This window comes from Cebus imitator, unplaced genomic scaffold (assembly GCF_001604975.1).
Source record: "Cebus imitator isolate Cc_AM_T3 unplaced genomic scaffold, Cebus_imitator-1.0 Scaffold246, whole genome shotgun sequence".
Classification (NCBI taxonomy): domain Eukaryota; kingdom Metazoa; phylum Chordata; class Mammalia; order Primates; family Cebidae; genus Cebus; species Cebus imitator.
Window position 1 is genome coordinate 598634 of NW_016107561.1, and position 26280 is coordinate 624913.

General features: G+C 44.6%; 1 protein-coding gene across 11 annotated transcripts in view; it reads left to right on the plus strand.

The window, feature by feature from the left end:
- Positions 1-1085: 1085 nt before the first annotated feature.
- KIF16B (kinesin family member 16B) overlaps positions 1086-26280 on the plus strand; it is a 294367-nt gene continuing 269172 nt past the window's right edge. For all 11 annotated transcript variants that reach the window (XM_017498602.2, XM_017498606.2, XM_037727902.1 and 8 more), the window contains exon 1: positions 1086-1303. In XM_017498602.2, the coding sequence (XP_017354091.1) occupies positions 1257-1303 (47 nt within the window). In that variant the 5' untranslated portion in view covers positions 1086-1256. The remainder of the gene's footprint in view (positions 1304-26280) is intronic.

Genomic DNA, 26280 nt, shown 5'->3' on the forward strand with positions numbered 1-26280 from the left:
GAGGGAAAACCTAGTGATTTCCATGCTCTAGAAACAAAGGGGTGCTATGATTCCGTGCTGGCCCTAGGAGTCCAGGGAAGGTGATGAAGATAATTATTTGTATAAGCGGGTTGCGTATTTGCAGACATCATCTCACAATACATTCACCAACTCCATGCCGTTTGTCCTGATTTGCAGGTGAGGCAAGAAGCCTCAGAGGCGCCCAGTAATTCAGAATGGAGGGCTGACAAGGCTAGTTTTGGAGCCAGGACTTCAAAAGAGGAGCTCCGCCTCCATTCGAGTCCCCCAATATAGCTTGGCTTCCTGGAGGTTCTGCTCCTGATGGGCTTCTGGGTGTATGTAAACGAATTCACGGATGCCTGATTCACTGAATGAATGGGTTTGCATTCTACACAGGAGGGGAAGTGGCGCTCACTTCTACCAGAGGCCCTAAGCCTTAAGATACCAGTTGTCCTTGCCTTTAACTCCCTTATGAATAAAAGTAAAAATTACTAAACTGTAACAAAAGTTCAAAACAAGTCCAAATAAGATTTGATTCCAGCCAATATAACGACATTCCCGCACACATTTACAACATCCAATACCCTATTAATTTTCATTTCTGGATATCCTGAGTTAAGGGGTCCAAAACCTACGCCTGGACCTCCTTACGGCAGCAGAGAAGACCCTAGCGGAGTTCGCCACTAACAAGCTGTGATCATCTCTGAGCCGAGCCTCAGTTTGTTCGTGTGTAAAATGGATGAGTTAATTCATGCTTGTCTGGGTGAAGCCAGGTCCTTGTTAAGGGCTGAAAAGCTGGCTTTGGTCATCTGACCCCAGGATTGTGATTCTTGCCTCTGGCTTTTATTTGCTGGGACCCTCTTCTCTCCAGTTTTTCAGGCTGTGAGAGTGAGTTCTAGTTTTCCTGAAATCATCCGCCCCTGGTCGCCCTTCATAACCTCTGCGCCGCGGTCCACAACGTGGCCTTTCCAGACTTGGCGACCGCGGAGGCGGCACCCAGGCCCTGCGGCCCCGCCCCTCTGCGCCGCCCGGCCGCCGCAAAACCGCGGCGCGCGGATCACGCGGGCCGGAGCCGCTCTGGGCATGCTCAGTGGCCTGGCAGGTGGGGCCGCCGCGGAACTCCAGGTCCGGCCCGAGGCAGAGGGGCGGAGGCGAGAGGGAAGTGGGCGGGAGCCGCGCTCTGAGTCGCCCTGGTCGCCGGCTGCCGCGGAGTTCTGGGCTGGTGGGACCCCGCGCGGGCTAGGTCGGGATGAGCAATGGCATCGGTCAAGGTGGCCGTGAGGGTCCGGCCCTTGAATCGCAGGTGAGTGGGGCCGCCCGCGCCCCGCCCCCTCGTCGCGCTCCCACCCAGAGGGAGCCTGTTTCCAGCTCCCCCAAAGCCAGCCTGGACCTAAAAGTGTCACTGGCTGTTCCCCGGCCCACCGGGCCCAGGCTGTGGCCTCTGGGGGCCTGGCGGACTTCGTGCACAGCTGTCCCGTTCACATTGCCCTGGAGGAGACCCTGGTGGTAAAGGAGAAGATTCTATAAACTCTCTCCCTCCTATTTATTTGAGATTTTCTTGTTCCCCTTTTAAAAAAGCATCAAGGGAACACTTCCGTGAAGATGTGAAATAGTTGGGGGGAAGGTGAGAGTGCTGAGGGGGGCATCACAAGCTGTCAGGCGAACCCCTAATTTCTACCAACTCAGAAGTTCTCTTAATAACTTTTTAATTTTTTAGTTAGAGATGATTTTGATTCCCTGAATGTCTAATCGATAACATGGCGACTCCTAACTTAATGTTAGAGAGTGGATGGGAAAACTTTGACAAAGTCCTGACTCCTAGGAAAAAGTCAAGGACGCTTTTTACACGTGTTTGGAAATATGCTGATGTTGAGAGAGGAAGCGTGTTACACACAGAATTTAATCTTGTTATGTATTTATACAAAGTAATGCTTTTCAGAGTCCTTCTCTTCACTGAAAAATAGTCTGTGCTTCCTTTTGAGTGACCTCTTTTTAATCAGTTTAGAAAGATTCTTTGGAAAAGTTACTTTTTAAATGGGTTTGACCTTAAAGAATAGAGTAGACCTAAATGGGATGTGTCCTCCGAGTTGATGGGCACAGTTCACACAGAGCCACTTGATTTTATTGATTTCTCGACCCAGTTGGTGGGTATTCGACTTACCGTGATGTGACATGGCCTTTTTGCTTTTGTCATGTCAGCTTGTGGAGGTTAATGTTTGGTAGTTCGGATGCCTGATTGGGGCATCTGAAGACCATAAAATCAAAAGATTTCCAGAACCTTACCTGACTCACCTGAATTTGTTTTTTTCTCTTGGCAAGTCGGGAATCATTATTTTGGTTTGTAATCACTAAAACCCAGTGTTTCTGAAATCTGCTTTTTTGTGACTTTTGAGTTATTTCTAATGCTATTTAGAGTAAGGTTTTGACTTTTTTGCTCTAAGGGAATGTTTATGTTTCTGTGTACATTCAATCGTAGAAGATAAACTTTAGAAAGCTTTTTCTTTATTATGGATTTTCATGTGTATAGAAGTTCTTTTTCGTCTTTGGAATAATATGAGCACATGCTAGAAAATTGTACTGTGTAACTTAGAAAGTATTTATAAAGCACCTGCCAACCACATAGAATTGTGCTGGGCACTGTCTGGGATACAAGGGGAACGAGGCCTGGTGAGCCAGTGATCTGTTGAGAAAGGAATTATGTATTGGCATGAGTCTTCTTAAATATTGGACCTGCTGGGACAGGACCTATGAGTTCAGTGTCTTGCCAGCGTAGGTCTGGAGCCCAGGTACGTGGAGGAGGCAGATTCAGGTGATGTTATTTATATTTCCAGGAGAGAATTCTGGCAGTGTCAAGATTGACGTAAGAGGCAAGTGATCAGCAGTCTGAGCCAGAGGTAGAAATGGGAAGGCAGGATAGATATACGAAGACCATTCATTGGCAGAATTGGCAGGATCTGGATGAGAAGAAGGGGGAAGGATGTGAGTGTAGAGCCATTAACTGAGGTTTGGTGCTCAAGCAGGTGAACCAGATTTGAGGAAAGTGGACAGTTTTGGATGTGGAGAATTACGTGAGATGCAGTAAGTGTCAAGTATAAGCACAGATTAAGTGCTTCATGCCCGTTGACCTTGTTCATTATCTGAAGTATGGGAAGGACATCCATTCCTCTGCTAGAGGTGTTCAGCAGAAAGTTGAAAACATGGGTTTAGGTCTCAGGTGATTTGAGGATCAACATTTGGAAATCTTTTGCACATAAACCACAACTTAAGGGTGTTAGGTGAGAAGAAAAGGGAGGCAGGGATTGGACATTGGGATATGCCCGTCATTAGGATTTAGGGAGAAGATTGGCCTGCAGTCCGTGGAGGAGAACCATCACAGCAAATGGTCATGGCAGGGAAGAGAGAAGAGAATCCCGAAGGAGTTGGTGGTTCTTGGTGCCATATATTGCCAGGATGATGAGAATATGATATGATGTCCTTGGTCATCATAAGGCTTCTTGATAACCTTCCCAACAGTACTTTCAAAGAGAGTCAATGATTCAGAAATTGGCAGTGAGTAGAAAGAGATATATAAATGGGCAACTGAATTTACTTGACCTAATTTATAAGGAAAGACATGCATATCATAATGATGATAAGATGCCATTTTTTTTAACCAGTGAGGTTGATAAATATGAACTGAGCATCAATTGCTGGTGCAGGAGTGATGAAACAGACACCTCTGCATTGGTCATGGAAGCATAAAGGATCAAAACATCTGAAAATTTCATATTGGAAAATTCAACAGTAGCTGTCAAGATTAGAAATCTTTATACATAGGTAGAAAATGCTTCCCTTAAAAAAATTGGAAGTCTATAAACTCTTTCATCTGACCATTTCTTGTTTTTCCAATTTATAATTTGTATTATATGGATTATATTTCTGCCTACAAAGATATATGTGTAAAGATGATGATTTTTGCATCATCATTTATAACAAAAAAGCATAAATGACCTGAATATACAAAAATGGGAAATTTAAGTTATGGCCTAAATCATTTGGTGGAAAGTTATGCAGCTCTTAGAAAGAGGGTGTTGATCTTAAAAGAGTTCCAAGGTAGAGGATTGAGAAAAGCAAGATGTCCACAGTGGAGTAAAGTTAGTACAGTGGAGTAAAGTTGTGTGTATGTGTGTGTTAACAAATGTACACACACACACACATTTTCATCTGTATATATCAATTTATAAGAAACCTAACACTGATACCTCTAAAGAGGAGGACTGATAATGAATCCATTAGGCGAAGATGAAAGGCATTTTTTTTTTCTGTTTGAATTTTTACTTTTCTCATGCATAGTTTTATAATTAATTCTTAGAATTAATTATTAACCCAGCAGTGCTTGTTTAGGTAATTAAAAAAAAAATCTCTTAGAAACTTTTTTGGCACTGGAGAAGTTTCAGTCGGTTGTGAGGAGGATTGAAGGAAATGTTTGACTTTTTTTTTAATGTTAATTTTTAGAGTAGTGGAGCTTCAGGCAAAGGGAAAGCAACCAGCAGAAAAACAAGTCCCAGAGTGATTGGAAAGTAAGCACTGCTGGTGGTGGAGTACTGAATTTGACTGAGTTTCTCAACTAGGGGCCTTTGCGGTAATCAGTCCGCCTTGTAAGGAATATGAGTGCTTGATTCAGGACAAGATGTGATGAGTTTATTTTTATTGTCTTATGGCTCTCAAATATGTGGGAGTAATACTCATTGCAAATGCGGAAGTGATTCTGTTGCATAGGCATGATAGTACCACTTTATTGAGACTTGGCTCTGTGCCAGACTCTCTGGTCCTAGCTCCAGGTACAAAATCTAATCTTTGCACCTTTCTTGGCAGGTAGAGACTATTATTGTTATGGCATTTTACAGATTGGGAGACATAGTTTCGTAGTCTCTTTGGACTGCTATTAAAAAAATAGCATAAACTATGTGACTGATAAACAACAAGCATTTATTTCTCATAGCTCTGAAGTTCACCTTGATATCCAAGATCAAGGTGCCAGCAGATAGGCTGTCTGATGACAGCCAGGTCCTCATACGTGGTAGGTTCTTGCTGTGTCCTCACATGGTAAAAGGAGCAAACAGACTCCACTGGGCCTGTTTTATAAGGGTCCTATTCACAAGGACCTCATGACCTAATCACCTCCCAAAGGTCCTACCTCTTAATACCATCTCAGTGAGGGGTTAGGTTTCAATATTTGGATTTTAGGGGAACACAAGCATTTGGACCATAGCACATAGTTAACTTGCCCAAAGTCAAAGTTAGTTTATTAGGACAGTCACAGCTATGCCTTTTTTTTTTTTTTTTTTTTTGAGACAGAGTCTCATTCTGTTGCCCAGGCTGTACAGTGACACAATCATGGCTCACTGCAGCCTAAACTTCCTGGCAGGCTCAGGTGATCCTCCTGCCTCAGGCTCCTGAGTAGCTGGGTCTATAGGTGCACACCACCACACTTGGTTAATTTTTTAAATTCTTTGTAGAGACAGAGTCTCCCTGTGTTGCCCAGGCTGGTCTGAAATGCCTGGGTTCAAGTGATCCTCCCACCTCTGCCTCCCAAAATGCTGGGATTACAGGTGTGATCCAGAACTGAATTGTAGTTGAGTGTGAAAAACACTGTTGTGGGTTCAAGTGAGACTACTCATGTGTGATAAAGCTCTCCACACAGAGCCTGGCATTCAGCAAGGGTGCCATGAAGAGTGCTTTTTGTCGTTACTATTATTTTTACAGTTTAATGATTGTAGCTTTATTCCAAAACAAGTATTTAAAAAAATGCCAAAAAAATATTTACTGAGTGCTGGTGATGTGCCAGCTTTACAGCTATGTTTTATAATGTGCTTGCTTATGTGATAAGGCGAATCCACCTCATTCTTTTTCTTTTCTGACTGTCCTTAGCCTTTCTTCTTGATTAGCCTCTCAGGTAGAATCTAGCATCAAGTCTATCAAGCTCAGCAGAGAAAAAGAAGGAAAAAAAAAAAAAACACCAGTGGCATTTTGCCTGATTTGATATCTTTAGGGTGTACTGACGTCTCCCCCTTTTAAAAACAAGATAGTGTCAAAGGGAAAGTACTTTGTGGTTAGCCTCTTAGGTCTGTGATGATGAGGACAAACATGTCATATTAAGGATGGGAGGTATCTGTCAAGGCACTGCCAGGTACCATGTTCATTTCTGTACCTTGACAATTACATTTCCTACTCCCACCAATTGACTGACTGATAAATGCCCTCACTTTTTATTCCCGTTTTACAGAGGGGAGACTGAGACCCTCACATAATAATGCTGGGCTGAGCCGAGCTGCTCCAGTTCCTTTCAGAGCCCTTTGTGTAGTGATTTGTTGCCTCTGGTCTCACAGATGACGGGAACCTTGGCCTCAGGGAAATGCTGAGCTAGTGTCAGAGAACACACAACACACAAAAATAACAACAGAATCTGTGTACAGTTGAGAGGGAACCTTTAGGGGATTCTGGAGGCTGGAGGAAGAGATCTCCAGGGCTTTTATATTCTCTTAGATAAGAGGGTGGAACTTGAATTCAGCCCTGAAGGGTTATTACCAGCACCATGTAGATAATGTCTGTTAGGTGCTTGGCTGATACTCTGTGGAAGTTGGCATTGTCAGCCCATTCTACAAATGAGGAACAAGGGCTCAGAGAGTAAAATAAGGCCTCTTATTCAGAGATCAGAAATAAGACTGCCCAAGGTCACACAGCTAGGACACTGTAATACCACATTTGAACCCAAGTCTCCCCTACTCCAGCTTCCTAAAGTCCTTCCATTACGCAGAAGACTTAGAGGGCAGGGAGTGGCTGGAGGGTCGAACACATTTATTTCATGAACGATTTTAGATGAATCGAAGATTTTGCAAGAAGTAGTTGTAAAGCAGGTAGACAGGTGTTGTGAGATCTTTTCTTTGTTAAGCCTAGGCGTTTGGGTTTTTGGTCTGTAGAGCCTATGCTGGCCAGTATGATAACTGTCAGCCGTCTGTATGACTATTTAAGTTAGCATAAAATAAAATAAGGAGTTTAGTTAATTGCATCAGGTACATTTCAAATGCTCAAAAGGCACATATTCAACAGTGTAGATAAAAATATACCCACCATCCTGGAAAATTCTCTTGTGCTTGAATAAGGGCTTCAACTCCGGCTCTTTTACTTCCCAGCTCCATGCCTTGGCACTTTATTGAACGTCTCTGTGCCTCAGTTTCTTCATCTGTAAAATGGAGATCTCTAGGACCTGCCTCGTGGGGCTGGGATTGTAATTGAATGAGGTGGCATTTCTTACAGTGCTGGGCCCAAAAGTAAGGGTTCTGTCAACATCAGGTATTAGGCATTGTGAGCTACTGATGGTTCTAAAACAGGGATATCATTTGCCAACTCGTGTTTTTCCAAGTTTCATCCAATAGCAGTGTAGGGAAATAATAATACTAGCACCAACATTGGTGAGCTTTTATTTATTTTATTTCATTTATTATTTATTTATTTTTATTGTACTTTAGGTTCTGGGGTACATGGGCAGATCATGCAGGATTGTTGCATAGGTACACACATGGCAATGTGGTTTGCCGCCTCCATCCCCCCATCACCTACATGTGACGTTTCTTCCCATGTTATCCCTCCCTGACCTCTCCACCACCCCCGCTGTCCCTCCCTCAGCCCCCCTCAACAGACCTCAGTGTGTGATGCCCCTCTCCCTGTGTTTATGTATTCTCATTGTTCAACACCCGCCTGTGAGTGAGAACATGCGGTGTTTGATTTTCTCTTCTTGTGTCAGTTTGCTGAGAATGATGGTTTCCAGATTCATCCATGTCCCTACAAAGGACACGAACTCATCATTTTTTATGGCTACATAGTATTCCATGGTGTATATGTGCCACATTTTCCTTGTGCAGTCTATTGTGGATGGGCCTCTGGGTTGGTTCCAGGTCTTTCATTTACTGTTTGCCAAGGGTTGTGCCAAGTGCCTTTGATGAATTATTATCTCACCGACTTTCCTGCCGCCACTCCGTGATGCTAAGCTGAGGATCAAGGTGTCTGGCTGAGTGCTGACAACCAGTGCAGGAAGACGGTAAAGAAAATTGAAATATGACCCATGGTGATTGGATTTTGCGATTGGTTGTAACTTGAAAAGGCAGAAGCGAGGGACAAAACTTACAAGCAAAGCCTTGAAGAAGCAATCTCTGTATTTTCTGATTGTGAAAATAATGTACGCTTCTGAAACGTGTGTTATGCAGAAAAATATACCAAAGAAATCAAATTGCCAATTGCTCATAATCAACTACTCATAAACTTTTGGTGGTTTTACATCCTTTTTTTCCCGTTTGTGTAGGAACATAATTTACACACTTTTATATCCTGCTTTTTGCAGTTGCAAGAGACATTCTAAAGACCAGTCAGCAGGACATAGAGAGGTGGGGAGTCAAAGATGACTCTGCGTGGCGTGGGGCCTTATTAACGGAAGAATGACCTTTCCCAAAGGCAGCAGTGCTGGCCCTGCGGGAGTTGGGGTGGGTGGAAGGCCATAGTGGTCTGTTGATTTGGTTGAGGGTGCTGGTGGGAACTCCAGGCAGTAGAAACTCAGGTGAGTTAGGAGCTCTGCGGATGCGCATTTGTAGGTGGGTCACTGGAAGGTGATAGTTGCTGTGGTGGAAGGGAATTCTGTCTCCCAGGAAGGGCACAGAAAGAAGAAAGAGAAAGGGTAACAGTGCTGCGTGACCTGGGTTAAGGCTGGAGCCCTTCAGTGGGCTAGCTGAGTGGCTGGGCAAGCTGATTTTCCTCTTTTAAGGCTCAGGTTCTGTTTTGTAAAACAGTGATTCTCAGAGTGTGGTCTAGAGACAACTGGGAATCACTAAGACTCATTTATAGGGGGTTCACAAAGTCCGAACTGTTTTCACAGTACTACTAAGATTAACATCTTAGTAGTTAATTCCATTTTTTCATTCTCTTATGAGGGTACAGTCGAGTTTTCCAGAAACTACATGATGTGTGATGATGTCATGGCTCTGTGGACTTTGCATTTTGTTTAAAATGTTCACAGTTTTAATTTTTAATATGATAACTATCAGTAGATATAATTGATGTTGGTAAAAGCTCTTTGGGCTCCTCAGTAATTTTTAAGCCTATAAAAGTGTCCCGAGTCTACAATATTTGAGAACCACTTCTGTAAAATAATGCTGTATAAGTAGTTGAGATCTGATGAAATAAATATATGCGTAATAACTATCCACTAAATCATAGTTACTATTGTTTTTTATGCTCACTGTTGTTACTGACAGCCAATTTCGGGAGGTAGGAGTGGAAGATCAGGCATTGGTGAGAGGAAGGGAGGAAGGCAGGAGAGCAGAATGTCACGCCGACCTAGGGTCTCAAGGTTTGGGAGGAGAGAAGATCACCAGTGTGGGAAGCTGCACAATCAGGCAGCTGGGCTCAGGTTTCTGGAGGGAATTGTTTTAGTTGAGAGGTGGGAGGCTTGTGCTGTGTGATTGGGTCGTGAGGGCGCGGAGGTGGCCTGTTGCTGCCCTTCCAATTAAAGGGGAGGTGAAAGGAAGGAGAGAGCTTAGCTTCCATTCCCCTACGCAGAGGTTGACTCCTGTAATCTTTTTTTTTTTTTTAAAGATGGGGTTTCACCATGATGGCCAGGCTGGTCTTGAACTCCTGACCTCAGTTGATCCACCCACCTCGGCCTCCCAAAGTGCTAGGATTACAGGCATGAACCACCGCGTCCGGCCGACTCCTGTAATCTTTTGAAATTTTTTACTCCTTGTTTGAGACATGGCCTGGTCTGCATCCCTGGATCCCAGCCCTCACCCGGACATGACAAACCCAGGCTCAGCAGAAGACAGATTTTGTTTGTTTGTCTCTTTTTGTTTTGAAGAAGAGAAAAAGAAAACAGGGAGTTGGAGGTTGGAGAAAGAAGGCTGGAGGGCAAGGGAGGGAAGGGGCCGCTGGCTGGAAAGAGAAAAGAGGGGAGAGTTGCTGCTATTGCTGACTCCTTGAGTTGGGAGCTCATGGAAGTTTTTTCTTTCTTTTAGGTGAACTTGATAAGTAATGTGATGCAAATGCCTGTTATCTTTTCTTATACAATGTGTTAAAATATGTTTGGGTGCAGAATACACTTATACAAGGCGTTTTCGTAGTTTGAAAGGTTCTCTTGAGTGACTTAGACTATTTACTAAACATGATTTGGTTTTAAAAGTCTATTGCTTTATTTTAAACATGGAAACTGTGTGTGTGAGCATGAGAGTGGAGTGGCAGAAATAGAGTGTGTTTGTGTTTCTTTTTGCCTGACAGAGAAGTTGTTTAGAAATATGTCCAGTTGTGTGATATATAGCACTTTGGTCTGAAATTGATTTATATTATACACACTTGTTTCTTGACTGTTTTTCTAAGCTATTTTGATAGCTTTGGCTGTTTCTCCAGATCCTGGAATCGGGATGCCATCTTCTGAAGCTTGTTTTATGAAAGATAATATGTTAATTATTTTAATACCTATAGCCTGAGAAAAGAGGTAATAGTGTTTTAGCCCCTTACTGAGGACTGAGAGATTAATTTCGGTGGGTTTGACTGCAATTCCTCAAGTTCAAATTATAAAAAGACAGGGGAAAAAATCCTCCCAGGGAAGTTGGTCATCCCTGGCTTGGATTTAGCCCACGACTTCATCCAAGCCCAAAGGAGATAACCACCAGTGGGGCCAGGGAGCTTGCCTTCATCAATCCTACTGTCTCTGGGCTGAGCATTTGTGTTTTCTGCTTTGTCCCTTTCCAAATCTATTCATTTTTCATTGTTGCTGTCCAGGAGAGAGGAAATAGCTGTTTCTGTGATCAGTGATTTATTCATAGACACTTTAAGTACATTTCAATGGGATATGTACAATTTAAAGTAAATTGAGAAAGTTAATGCTTTCAGTGTAATGGCTGATCGGTAATTTGGTCGCTAGTCACTGTTTCTGGCTACTCGTTCACTTGCTAGGAATTCTGCTAAATCCTGTGCTGTATTATCTAATTCACTTCTTCACAACAGTTCTACAGGGATGAGCAGCATTAGATTCATCTCTAGATGGGAAACTGAGTCTCAGAGAAGAATGAGGTTCTGTCTCAAATGCCTGTCCTCAGAGAAGGCTTTTTCACCTTACTCTGGTTTTCTGGCGTGGTAACATTTCCCATTTTATGAATTTATATGTGTGAATAGATTTTTGTTTGCTTATAATGTCTTAAACTCTTTGAGAGCCAGTCACCATGTAGATCTTGTTCATGGCTGTTTCCCTGGGGCCTGGAACTATGCCGGGTAGACAGGAGCACTCAGAAAGTATTTGTTGCATTAGTAAGTATCTCCCCTCACCCTCCACATGTGCCTTGCACTTTCTGTGGATGCTCCAGAGAGATTGGGAATCCGTAGTGGCATTGTTTGTTGTGTGTCTCACATTGTTCCCCATGGGGAGGAAAAGAGCATCTTGCCAATCCTCCTGTTGGGTATTAGGAAGAAGTGAGAGGTGACAGAGGGCTGAGCAAGAGCCTGGATAAAGAAGGACAGCTTCAGCTCTTTCCCTGTATTAAGTTTACTTAATATTACACAGTCAATTAAGGTTAAGATTACTTAAGATTACACATCCAAATGCACGTTGTGTTTATCCCTTCAAGTTAGAGAGTTGGAGATACAGCACGATCCTACAGCATTATACCATGTTTAAATGACACATAGTTTATAGGGCAGAATAGTCTCTCGTTTCTTTCTTCAGAAAAAGCATCTTAAAATTTTTTTTTATTTTGAAATAATTGGAGATTTTTAGTGAAGTTGCAAAATAGTAGAGAATTCCCATACATGGACTCTTTACCCAACTTCCCTAATATTATGCCTTATGTAACCACAGTAGAATGATCAAAACCAAGAAATTAACTAAACTTTATCTCGCTTTCACCAGTTTTCACACTAATGTCTACCTCTGGTTCAGCCTCCAATGGGGATCCCACATTGCATCTAAAGGAAGCATGTCTCCTTAGTCTCCTCTGGTATGTGACAGTTCGTAAGCCTTTCCTTGTTTTTCATAACTTAATTTTTGAAGAGTGCTGGTCAGTTCTTTTTTAGCATGGTTCTCATTGTGGCTTTCTCTGATGTTATCATAAATAAATTGAAATTAAGCAATTTGGCAAGAATACCACAAAAGTGATTTTGTGTCCTTCATATGATACTGGGGTATGTGATGTCAGTATGTCTTACTACTGCTGATGTTGACCCTGAGTACGTGGCATCTACCGGGTTTCTCCACTGTAGTGTTTTATTTTTTTCCTGTTTGTAATTAGTAAATATCTTGGGGGAGATACTTAAAGCTTTTGACTTCAGTTTGCAAAAGAATTTTCCCCTCATGGGAACACACCTCAGATGTTCTAATAAAAGTTATTGTGACTATAAGAACTATTTAAAATATTTTTTTCCCTCTGACTTAGTGAGAGAGGATTTGTTATATTATTTGAAATGAAGGACACTTGTGTTTTGGAAGGCTGATGACGATTGTATAGAACTGTGTGCTTCAAACAAGATCCACAGTAAGACATTCATCAGCTGAATGCATGCTGAAATTGTCTACTCTCTAGTTTTTTTTTGTTTTCGAGATGGAGTCTCGCTCTGTAGCCCAGGCTGGAGTGCAGAGGCATCATCTCTGCTCACTGTAACCTCCGCCTGCCAGGTTCAAGCAATTTTCCTGCCTCAGCCTCTCGAGTAGCTGGGATTATAGGCACCTGCCACCATGGCCGGCTAATTTTTTTTTTGCATTTTTAGTAGAGATGGGTTTTCACCATATTGGCCAGGCTGGTCTCAAACTCCTGACCTCAGGTGATCCATCCACCTAAGCCTCTCAAAGTGCAGGGATTACATGCGTGAGCCACTGCACCTGGCCTCTCTACTACATTTTTTTTTTAAAAAGATGATTGTTATTCACTAAAATGATTTTATGATTCATAGTTTGAAAAAACACTGAAGTGAATTTATTATCCAGAGAAGAAGTTGGTAAAGTCCGATTTTGTTATTCGAGACAACACTTAGACATCATGCCGTCAGAGTGACTACCACTTCCATGTTTCCTCTTGTTAGCTGGTAAGAACTTTTTTTTTTGAGACAAGGTCTCACTTTGTCACTGAGGCTTGAGTGCAGTGGCACAAAAATGGCTCACTGCAGCATCGACCTTCCAGGCCCAAATGATCCTCCCACCTCAGCCTCAGCGCCCCCAAGTGGCTGGGTAATTTTTGTTTTTCTTTTAGACATGGGGTTTCACCGTGTTGCCTAGGTTGGTCTCGAACTCCTGAACTCAGGTGATCCTCCTGCCTTGGCCTCTCAAAGTGTTGGAATTACAGGCTTCAGCCACTACTCATGCCAAGATTTTAAACTTTTAAGAGTATAGGATTCTGAACCCCTGCCATGGGATGCCTGCTCTCAGGAATTTGGTGTCCTTTGCCCCAGGGGCCTGTGGTCTCACCTCAATGCACCTGCTGATTCTTGTTTTCAGGGTCTTATTAACCGAGTCTAAGCCATCACAGAGATTCTGCCTAGGGCACAGATAAATCACTGTGTGAACTTCCTCTGATCAGGACTTAAAAGTTCCCCAGGGAACTGTCAGGAAAAAATGATTCTAGGTGATCGAGACTAGCTCAAAAGTGAAGCAATTTGCCAGTTAACGCTTTACAAAAATATCTGGTTGGTTCTCATCCTTTTTATTTAAAGTTGGTGTTTTCATTTGACCAGGTAGTTGGGCCCTTATGGGAAGGTATCAGTGGTTCTTGCCTGGTGCCCACATGTGATGATTCAATTAAGGTGCTTTTCTTTCTTTTGTAAAAAAATATTTTTAACTTTTTATTTTGAAATATTTATAAGTTTGCAAAAATATAGCTGGGCGCGCTGGCTCATGCCTGTAATCCCAGCACTTTGGGAGGCTGAGGCAGGCGGATCACCTGAGGTTAGGAGTTTGAGACCAGCCTGACCAACATGGAGAAACCCCTTCTCTACTAAAAATACAAAATTAGCCGGGTGTAGTGGTTCATGCCTGTAATCCCAGCTATTCAGGAGGCTGAGGCAGGAGAATTGCTTGAACCTGGGAGGCAGAGGTTGGGGTGAGCCGAGATGGTGCCATTGCACTCCAGCCTGGGCAACAAGAGTAAAACTCCATCTCAAAAAAAAAAAAAAAAATTCTACAGAGTTCCCATGAACATTTACCCAAACTCTTTGAATGTTATTTTCTTCTATAACTATTGTATAATTATCAAAACCAGGAAAGTAATATTGATACAACACTGTTAACTAATCTGTAGACCTTACTCAGATTTCTCAAATGGCCCCAGCCATGTCTTTTATCTGGTCCAGGATCCAGTCCAAGGTAACCAAATTCATTTTGTTGTCATGTAAACATTTTTTTTTTTTTTTTCTCCCCAGAGACAAGGTCTTTCTTACACTGTCACCCATGATGGAATACAGTGGCATGATCATGCTCACTGTAGCCTCAGTCTTCTGGGCTCGAGCAAACCTCCTGCCTCAGCCTCCCAAGGAGCTGGAACTACAGTCATGCTCCACCACACCCAGCTATTAATAATTTTTAAACTTTTTTTGGCAGAGATTGAGTCTCCTTTTGTTGCCCAGGCTGGTCTCGAATTCCTGGGCTCAAGTGACCCTTCCGTGTTGGCCTTCCCAGCGAGCAGGGATTACAGGCATAAACAGGTTTTGGTGTTGTTCCTCTTTTGTTTTTGTTCAACCCGGCTGTGTTAAACATTCTTAATTAAGACATTTTTGGTATTGGGGCAACTTTGTGTATACTGAAAATCATATTTAGGGTAAAAGTAGATGGCATTTCCTCCACAATACCTCTGTCCTGAGGTATCCTGCCTCCTGGCATCCTTTGATGGACTACAGATGGGCACTTTGGGCTGTTACCACCTCGATTGGATTGTTTACTTTCACATTTCAAATGAAAAGGACATGTGGGGCATTTCGATTCTTGGTGTGGTGGAAAGGTTTGGAGTTTAGAGTGAGTTAGAGGAAGACAAATATTGGTTTTAGGCAGAATTAGTTAAATATACAGTACGAAGGCCGCAAACTCAACGCTATAGGGGCCAGGCACACCTGGAATAATTCCATATTAGAAACTGTGAGCAGAGAGGAGAAAATAAATATATTTTCAGCTTCACAGTCAGGGAGGTAATAGACTATGGAGGGCACTTGCTAGATTCTGTAACAAATTTACACCCATTTTTTTTTTTTTTTGAGTCTTGCTTTGTTGCCCAGGTTGGAGTGTAGTAGCACAATCTGGGCTCACTGCAGCCTCCGCCTCTCAGGTTCAGACAATTCTTGTGCCTCAGCCTCCAGAGTAGCTGGGATTACAGGCACCTACCACCATACCCAGCTAAATTTTGTATTTTTAGTGGAAACAGGGTTTTGCCATGTTGGCCAGGCTGGTCTGGAACTCCTGGCCTCAAGTGATCCGCCTGCCTTGGCCTTCCAAAGTGTTGGGATTATAGGCGTGAGCCACTGTGCCCAGCCTACCCCCACATTTTCATGGCTTGCACTAAAGCGATTAAAGAAGTTTATCTTTTGCCATGTAAACAGATGACTGTGCAGTTCCTGGTCAGCAGGTAGTTTTTTTTTTTTCCATATCCTGGAGGCTCCACTCTCTGGGGCCTTACTGTCATCTCTGTCTAGCCAGTGGAAGAGGTGAGAGGGTGGAAGAGGCACACCTTCTTTTTGGCTGCTTTGGTGTGGGAGCGATACATCAATAACACTCACCCTTCATTGGTGAGAATAGTCACATGGCCACGCCAGATGCAGGGAAGACTGGGAACCTGTTGTTACTGGCTGGGAGCAACATTCCAGTACGCTAAAGGGGAAGTTGTCTCTTTCTGCCACATGCTGTGTCTAGAGAGATGATGTTTCTCCATTCCTATCAGAGATGCCATTCAGGACCTCTGCACTTGCCATTCATCTGCTAGAGGTGTTCTTTCCCCAGATGTCCACATCTCTCACTCCTTCCCCCTTGAGTTTTTGTTCAGATGTCACTTCTTCAATGTGGGCTTCTTAGTTATTCCATTGAAAATAATGGCCTCAGTTATTCCATTGAAAATAATGGGATAACTGAGGAAGCCCACATTGAAGTTATTCCATTGAAAACACCCTGTTGCCTCCTCAGTTATTCCATTGGAAACACCCTATCGCTGGTGTTTCCTATCCCCCTTCTCTGTTTTTTCTCATTTACAGCACTGATCACAATTTGCCCTCTTAGGTATTTCCCTTACTTATTGGCTTATTGTCTGAGTCCCTCTGTGAGCCCTGGGGCCATTTCTGTCTTGTTCTTGGATTATGTTCCTCGTGCTTGGCATGTACCAGGTGTTTAAGTGTTGAATGAAAATGGGAACCTGGACTGTTAACATCCCTAAATTTTCAAATACTGGCAAGGAATATAGTTAAAACAAACAAACAAGCAAGCCACGCAGGCCAAACAGATAATGTCTGTGGGTGTGATGTCTGCCAGCTGCCAGCCTGGGCCTCGAGTGGAAGGCCAGGTGCCAGGGCTGGGGCTGGAAGACATGGGTTTGCATTCTGGGTCTGCCACTTGCTACTTTGTACACTTGGATGTATTATGTTACTTCTCTGAGCCCCAGATTTTTCTTCTAAAGCATGACTTTAGTAGTCTTCCCTCATTTCCCTGTTTCTCTGATGTTACTGTGATGACTGTATGGAGTAGATTATACATAAAAATGTACAGTGGGCCAGGTGCAGTGGCTCACACCTGTAATCCCAGCACTTTGGGAGACCAAGGCAGGTGGATCACTTGAGATCAGGAGTTCAAGACCAGCCTGACCAGCATGGTGAAACCCTGTCTCTACTAAAAAATACGAAAATTAGCTGGGCGTGGTGTCATGCATCTATAATCCTACCTACTTGGGAGGCTGAGGCACAAGAATTGCTTGAACATGGGAGGTGGAGGCTGCAGTGAGCCAAGATTGTGCCACTGCACTCCAGCCTAAACAACAGAGCAAGACTCTTTAAAAACAAAACAAACAAACAAATGAATAAAAAACAAAGTTATGGTAGATGCCGAGTTAATGATTGCTAAATTAATGGACTAAATGAGTGTTTAAATTTGCTAGCTCCTGCGTTAGGTGCAGGGGATGTGTATCAGGTTTGGGCAATCCTAGAAAACTTCTGGGAAGAGGGCAGGCTTGATCTGAACATTTTAAGATGGAAAAGATTATAACAAGGGGAGGACCTTTCAGTCATCAAGTCTTTACCACACACCTCTGTGTATAAAGCTCTGTTCAAAGTTTGGAGATTCACTGGTGGACAGGTTGGATCAAATGCCTGCCTTCAGGGAGCTTATATTCTAGTGGAATGCTATCTAATAGAAAGGCAGTGTGAGCCAAATGCGTAATTTAAACATTCTGGTGACCACATTAAAAATATAAAAAAGAAATAGGTGAAGTTAACCTTAATAATCAATTTAATTTAACCCTTATATTAAAAGTGCTATTTCAACATGCATTTAATATAAAAAATATTGGCCAGGGCGGTGGCTCACGTCTGTAATCCCAGCACTGTGAGAGGCCAAGGCGGGCGAATTACCTGAGGTCAGGTTGTTGAGACCAGCCTGGCCAACGTGGTGAAACCCCGTCTCTACTAAAAATACAAAAATTAGCCGGGCAAGCTACTTGAGAGGCTGAGGCAGGAGAATCGCTTGAACCTGGGAGGTAGAGGTTGCCATGAGCTGACGTCTTGCCGTTGCACTCCAGCCTGGTCAGCAGAGCAAGACTCTGTCCCCAAAAAAGAAAAAAAAGTACACACTCACACACACACGTACACACACACACACACATATATTATTGAGATATTTTACATTTTTCGTAAATACATCTTTAAAATCTGGCGTGATTATATATTTACAGCACAACTCAATTTGGACTAGTCACATACGAGGTGTTCAGTAACCATGTGTGGCTAGTAGCTGCCATATTGGACAGCACAGGTCTAGTGAGTGAGTAAAAGATCATAAGGTAGTGGTAGGTGGGAACATTCTATAAAGAAAATAAAGCACAGTAAAGGGGTGGTTACCCACAGATAAGAGTGTTCAGGGAAGGACTGCCTTTGCAGGTGACTGGTGAAGGAAGTAAGGTAATGAACCATGGGAATATCTGGAAAGAATGTTCTAGGCAGAAGTAACAGCCAGTACAGTGGCCGGGTGTCAGGAGCATGCTGGGATCATGCAATGGATGCAGGGAGGTCCATGGACCCTGCGTAGGGAAGTGTGGCTCATGTAGGGCCTATTAAGCCACAATGAGGTCTTAGGCTTTAAGTGTGGTAGGGCCATTAGAGGAGTGAGAACCTGTGGTGGTCTAGCATACATTGTTAAAAGGTCACTTGTGCTGCTAATGGAGAAGGGACTTCCTGGGGGCGAGCATAAACATAGTGCTTTGAGCGAGAGGCATGGATGTGTACAGTCATGATCATTCACTCAGCAAGCACTTACTGATCACATACAGGGTGCAAAGCATCATGTTTTGCACTGGGGACACAGTGGGCATAGTCCTTGCCCTCTGAAAGCTCCAGGTAACCAGTTAGTGACCAGTTGGTTCATGGTAGAGAGGTGGGAGAATGTGGAGAGCCATTCCATTGAGTAGACAGGTGTGATTCCACCTGGCTGTGCTGTTTCTTTGTTTTTGTTTATTTTTATTTTTATTATTTATTTATTTATTTATTTTTTTGGTGGGGCTGATCACCAGCTAGAGAATCAGGTAAAGAAGTTGCACTCAAGTGACCTGTAAGTTTCTTTAGCACTGAGATGAACAGCCTTTATTGTGTTGGCAGTGGACCATCTCTAAAGATGAGTTGGGGAGGTGAGGCTGATGTTACCAGTGTCTAATGAGTGGCCCAGTGTTGGAAGGAGGAGGATGGTAAAGGAGGGAATTTAGGAACACTCTTAGGCATGCTTTTTCCCAAGGGAAGCTTGTTTTCAGAGTCACATAGTCCGTGCTTTCTACTAACAAATAGTTTTCAGATTTTCTGCCCTTTCTTATGACTAATAAATGAATTAATGAGTCAGTAGAAATAGTCCATTCCTCCTTTTCTAGAGCCTCAGTGCTCATGCAACTGATTTGATTGTCTTCCATTTGATCTTGGTTTGAATTTGTTTCTCTTTTGATTTTAAAGAATCAGAAAACTTTATGGTTGTTTTTATTTTTGCCATCTTTCCCCTTGTACTCTTCTCTGACTTGTAAGAGGTAGCTGTCACTAATTGTACTGAACAATGTGATGTATTTTTCTATACCATCTTCTTAGCCCTTGAAGCTTATTTGTAGTTATTGATTTGCTTTGTTTTTATTTGTTTATTCATCTGTTCAGCAGACATTAAGTTCTTTCTGCATGTGAGAAACTTTTTCCTTGTATGAGCTTTTCCTTGGAGGATAGTCTTTGGATCATGGCTTGATTAAATCAGTAAGGTTTCTTTGGGATATCATTAGTCTCATAATCCCAAACTTTGGCATCATGCTGAGTACCGTGCAGGGTGTGGAAGAGGCATGATGTGGAAGAGTAGGTTCTAAGGTTACATCCTGCCATTGCCACTAACAGGCTGCATTGTTTTATACATGGCACCTTGTCTTCTGATTTCATCTCATACCTCTTCTGTTCAGTGAGGATAATAATGTGTTCCTTATTCATAGGGCTATTTTGAGGACTTAAGTAGTGGCTGTGAAGTGCTTCCACAGAGTAAGCACAATAAATGTAACTGTTACAATTTTGTTTTGTACCTAGGGTTTTACATGAATATTGTGGTGATGTTGTTATGGATCCTTGGGGTGTCGCTTTGCCAGCTGGAAACCCCTGTGGCCAATGGCAGCTTTGCCTGGGCTTTGCTTCAGCCCACTGGGCTCATTCTGTCCACTCGGTCTGGCAGGCTGTGCTCAGCTCATGCTACCGAGCCTCACGCCCACGCTTGCCAAGGGCAAGCCAGGCACGGAGCAGTGAAGGGTGTGTGAGCGAGTGTGAAGTCCAGCCACTGCACACAGGCAGGCATGCCCTGCAGTGGGGTGGGCAGTTCCAGGCACTGGCATGGGCACTAGCTCCCTGCAAGGCTGCAGCCGGATCAGATATACTGCAAGTAGCTTCCATGGCTGGCACTGGGGAATGTGGGAGCACTTGGAAGCTTAGAGACACCAGAAACCACAGAACCCCAAAGACGGTGTCACAGCCTTGGCTTGGGGAGCTCTTAGGCCTGAGCTCCCAGAAGGGCTGCGGCTCTTCTCTTGTTCTTGTTGCCTGCAATGTGGTGAGTAAGGGGCATGTTTCAGCCCTATTTGTGCTACAGCTGTTTTAGCCCCACCATTTGATGGGTCCCAAGTTCCTGTCCTGTATCCAGGAAGAATAAGGTACATGGAAAAGTAGACAGTGAACAAGGCAAAGAGGAGCTTTATTGAGTGATAGAACAGCTCTGAGGAGGCCTACACTGGGCCGCTTCTCTCTGCAGGCAGGGTGTTCCGATGAGTGTTCAGCTTTCAGTAGAGAGGAGACCCTGGAGTGGGTAACTCCTCTCTGCAGCTGGCAGGTCATTGTCTTCTTGAGTCTGGCTGAGTCCTGGGGTTTTATGGGCCTCATGGGGGCAGGTATGTGCAGATTGTCCATGAGTGGCTATGGGTGGGCCCAGAAAAAGCACCACAACTTCCCACTCCACTCCGCGGGACTGGCAGCCTGGCCCCCAGGCTTCAGGTCCTCCTCAGCTTGAAGGTGGGGCTTCACCCAGGACCCACCTCCTTCTGGCCAGGAGCCTGCCTCCTGCTGCTGTTCACAGTGTCCAGGCTGTTCATGCCAAGGGGCACCTGAAGGCCAGCACGCAGCCCCACCTCAGCCTCACTTACATGCTCATTGGTTCCCAAAGTCTGGAGTGGGCTGAGTGGCAGGGGACTGGCCTGTCAGTGCTTCCCCAAGCATGTGCACACCTGGCTGGGCTGTGAGAGTGCGTGGGCTTGACCACAGCCTCACTCCGAGGTCCCTGTGGGTGCTGGGAGCTGGGTCAGACCAGGCGGAGCAGACACCTCTGAGCCTGTGGGGCTTGGGGGGCCTTCCTGGGCCCCTGAGAGTCTGGGTCTGCAGCTGTGGCTTGGGTGGCTGCAGCTGTGTTTGGGAGGGTAGGGCTCCTGCCTTCCCTCAGCCCCCAAGAGCACAGGGATGCCTGGGTCCACACCTTGACTTGGGCAGCTGCAGCTGTGCTTAGGAGGGTGGGGCTCCTGTCTGCTTTGGGCTCCCGTCTGCTCCCCACTCCTGCCAGTTCTGTAGAGCGTGTAGCCCAGCTGCACCTCCCCTGCTGCAGATGACATCCCGGCAGTGGTTGCTCCAGGTGAGCCACTGCTGCCATCAGTGTGAAGCAGAATCTTATATAATTCAGTAATGAATGGACAAAGTCCACTGGTCACCGAGTTCTAAGTTCTGCTGTGTAGATAATAAAGTACAGTAGGTATCTGGAGAAAGGAGCATCAATGTGAGCGTATGTTTACAAGCAAGGTGTTTTGGGGAAAGTTGAGCTTTTGAGGTCCAAATAGGCTTAGCTGGTGAGGAGTAGATGCTTTCTTGGGCTCATTAAAAGCTCCATGCCTGTCTCTCCATTGGACTCAATAAAAGCCACAGAGCTTTTCTTGGCTAGAGATGAGTAAGGGTATGATCCCCACTCTCAAGTAACTCGTGATCTTGCGGGAACAGCAGAAACAAAGCCTCCCAAGTTCTCTAGTTAATAATGTTGCATTCAAGGCATGACAGCGTGGGGGTCGGGAGGCACTGAGTGCAGCGCCTTGGGAGGGCTGGAGAAACACCCTAGAGGATGCCAGGACTGAGGGCAGGGCTCCCTGGCAGGAGGAGTCAGCCAACAGACGAGGCTGGCGGTAGCATTTTAAACAGAAAGCATACAGAAGCCCAGGCTCTGGAGTGTGACTGTAGCTGCAGAGTCTCACTAAACAGCTGGAACTTCAGATGGTTGGTGAGAATGGAGACCGGAGAGGTGGGAGGCCAAATTGGGGGGTACCTTGTTAGAACAGCTGTGCTCTGTGGACTTTACTATTGTTTCTTCCTGCCCATTCTTCTAAAAATGATTTAACTTTCAGCTGATTCTGTAGATGATAGGAGCTGATTTACAAGTGGTGTAACACAATGAACTTTGTTTTATTAGGAAGCCAGAGAGGGAGACTGCCAGGTACCAGACCTGTTTGGGTGGCGGATGCTATGAGCCTTAGCTAGTGCTTTGCAGTGAGACTGGCTCTACTCTCCCACTCAGCTCTCCACCCACCCACCTACCCAGCCAGCCAGCCCATCATCTGTATGCCTGTCCCACCTCCATCCACTCATCCTTCCACCTATCCACCTACCTGTCCAACTACGCAGACCTCATCACTCACCTACCTGCCAAACCAACCAGCGAGCTAGCCATCGTTTATTAAGTCCTTCCTCTGTCCCAGGCTGCGAGCCAGTGCTCGGTTCAGCAAGGCCAGCCACATTCCAGCCTTTCTGGAGCTTACAGTCTAGTTGGAGAGATAGACATTATGAAAATCTCATAGATGTGTGTGCATTTAGAGGCTGAGGGAAATAACTCTAGAAGAAAAGGAAGATGCGGCTGGACTCCTGTAATCCCACCCAGCGCATTGGGAGGCCTAGGCAGGCGGATGGCGAGGTCAGGAGATTGAGACCATCCTGGCCAACATGACAAAACCCTGTCTCTACTAAAAATACAATACAAAAATTAGCTGGGCATGGTGATGTGTGCCTGTAATCCCAGCTACTCGGGAGGCTGAGGCAGAAGAACTGCTTGAACCAGGGATTTGGAGGTTGCATTGAGCCAAGATGGCACCACTGTGCTCCAGCCTGGTGACAGAGTGAGACTCCTTCTCAAAAAAAAAAAATAAAATAAAATAAAAAAGGAAGAAGCTTCTGTAAGAGCCTCTAACAGAGAGACCTGATCCAGGCTAGGGAGAAGGGGCCAGGAAATCTGCCTGGAGGAAGGGATGTCCAAGCTAACTCCTGAAGGAAAGAGATAATTAAAAGGTAGAATTAATAGTGACTGACAAGATGGAGGGGAAGAGGAATGGGTGACAACTCTGGGTGACTGGGGGGATGGGCTGGGTATCATGGTCTTTGGTCAGTCTCTAAACAATGCAGAACATGGCGTTAACTACACCGAAACGTGGTGGAGAGAGCTGTGGGAGAGGATGGTGCGGAGTCACTGATGTGTTCTGAGGGCCTTGGCCCTTTCTCATGTGATGGTTCCCCAAATCTGTTTCTTTTCCTTCCTAGTCAAGAGAGAAGGAACTGACTCCTGAGCACCTCTTCTTTCTTTTTCTTGTCCATAGCAGACCATAACCTAGATCTCAGAGTTTTTCTAGAAAGAGGTTCCATCCATCCATCATTAATCATTGATTGATTGATTGATTGATTGATTGAGGCCTGGTGCTCCCAGGCCTGTGGTAGACCAGCAGTTCTCAACGTTTTGCTTTTGAGATCTCTTAAATGCTTAAACATTATTGAGGACCCCAAAGAGCTTTCGTTTTATCACATTAGAAATTATAATTTATATTTACCACATTTGAATTTTTTTTTTTTAAGACAAAAATCTCACGGTGTCATCTAGGCTGGAGTGCAGTGGCATGATCATAGCTCACTGCAGACTTTAACTCCTGAGCTCAAGTGAGCTTCCTGAGTAGACTACAGTGTTCACCACTGTGCTGGCAATTTTTAAAAAATTCTTTTTAGAGACAGAGTTTTACTCTGTCACCCAGGCAGGAATACAGTGGCAGATCATAGTTCACTGCAGCCTTGAACTCCTGGGCTCAAGAGCTCCTCCCACCCTGATTTCCCTAGTATCTAGGACTGTAGGTGTGCACCACCATACATGACTAATTAAAAAAAAAATTTGTAGAGATGTGGTCTCGCTATGTTTCTCAGGATAGTCTCCAACTCCTGGCCTCAAGTGGTCCTTCCACTTTCGCCTCCCAAAGTTCTGGGATTACGGATGTACGGGTGTGAGCCATTGCACCGAGCCCACATTAGAAATTAAAATAGAGGCCAGGTGTGGTGGCTCATGCCTATAATCCCAGCAGTTTGGGAGGCTGAGCCAGATGGATCACTTGAGGTCAGGACTTCGAGACCAGCCTGGCCAACATGGTGAAACCTTGTCTCTACTAAAAATATAAAAATTAGCTGGGTGTCGTGGTGGGTGCCTGTAATCTCAGCTACTCAGGGGGCTGAGGCAGGAGAATTGCTTGAACCCCAGAGGCAGAGGTTGCAGTGAGCAGAGATCACACCACTGCATTCCAGTCTGGACGACAGAGTAAGCGAGACTCTGTCCAAAATAAATAAAAGGAAAAAGAAATTAAAATAGAAAGTTAAAATAGCACACTTTTCCTTAGCTATCAGTAATGTGAGTGTGAAAAAGACAGATGATGTCCTGGTGTCATTATCAAAATAGTTCTGACCTTGCAGAGTCCCCTAAGACCTTTAAAAACCACTAGGCTGCATGTCAGGGATACATTGGTCTCCAAGCTAGGCACAGTTCTTGCCTTTGCTGGGGTTGGTACTGTGAAAACCCATGGCAGGGCTGGGTCTTACAGGCTTGCGGCATCAGGAAAGGTACTTGGAGAGACAGACCTGAACTGGGGAATAGCCTGGGACAAAAGGTGTAGAGGTGGAGGGAGCAGCACTTGGGAGGCCCAGGGGCCTCACCTGCAGACCTGAATGAAGCTCATAATGGCTGTGCGTTAATATTGCATATGCGAGGATGATACCAGCAATTTGATTTCTCTGTTTGACTTCAGCAGGGTATGATTTTATTCCCTTGTTTATTTTCAGAGGCACATGTAGCTGTTCTCAATTCCCTTCTTTCTGTGACTTGTAGGAAGTTAAGGGCCTCCTTGTGTTAGAGAGCTTCCTATTTCAAGTGCTGAACTGGGTTTGTCAAGCTTTGAAAATGCAAATGGTTAGAACCATGAAATCTAAGGGGGATTCAGAGGAAGCGTCAGGTCAGTGTGCGGGAGAGACGAGGCTGTATTAAAAGGCATGATTGATCATAAAAGAACGGAAGAGTGACACTTGAGAGTTGAGGACGTGAGTAACACAGAAGTAGAACTACTCATTTGATGTCATCGCGTTATCTCAAGATGAGCCCTCTTGGCCTCAGACGGTGGGTGGCATTACATTATCTGTTAGCTCCGCCCCCCGTCCTCCTTCTTTGAAATGAGGTCTAAATTAGAGGTGTAAAAACTGTCCCCCCAGGTGCAACGTGAGCCTTCCTCTAGCTGTTGTGGGAGGGGCCTGCTGTTTTGGGCACAGACTATTTGGTCAGCGGAGCCACGGAAATGAGGCCAGACCCTCCAGACCCGTTCTGCTCTCTGTCTCTGTTTGATTACAGGGAACACTGATGATATCAGAAGGCTTTCTTACCTCCAGCTTCTGGCTTAAGGACAAGGTTATTCTTTCATTTCTCCCTGCAAATTGTTGGTAGTGTATTCAATTTCAGGGATTCTGGGATGAACTCTTCAATGTTAAGAACCTGCTATTATTGTCCCTGCTTTACAGCTCCAGGGTAGGCAGCCTCATTCTTCAAAAGCTGCACAGCTTTAGGGTGTTGAGAGGTGCAGGCACCAGCAAGGAGTCAGAAGGAATGAAAGCTGGAGAGATGTGGCCCACACTGGAAAGACAGGAGAAAAGGAGAGAGAAAGCCCCTCAGCACTTTGGGAGGCTGGGGCAGGTGGATCACCTGAGGTCAGGAGTTTGAGATCAGCCTGGCCAACATGGTGAAACCCCGTCTCTACTAAAAATACAAAATTAGCTGGGCTTGGTTGTGAACGCCTGTAACCCCAGCTACTTGGGAGGCTGAGGCTGAGGCAGGAGAATTGCTTGAACCCAGGAGTCAGAGGTTGCGGTGAGCCAAGATTGCGCCATTGTACTCCAGCCTGGGCAACAGGAGTGAAACTCCATCTTAAAAAAAAAATAAAAAAAGAAAGCCTTTCACTGGTGGTTTCTTCACTAAATCCTAAATAAGAAATTAGAAAACCTGGACAGTCACACCTTATGTGCTCCCAACTGGGTTAAATCATGTTTTGTTAAAAGTAAGCTTGACTGTTTTCATCACATCAGCCGGCATTTTCATCGCCTCTCTCTCCCTTAGAGGCATCGGGAGAAGATACTAAAACCCGACAGAAAGTACATGGTGGTCGTTTGAGAAGCCACAATCTGATTTTTTTAGGTTTGCTACAATTAGTCATTAAGAAAGTT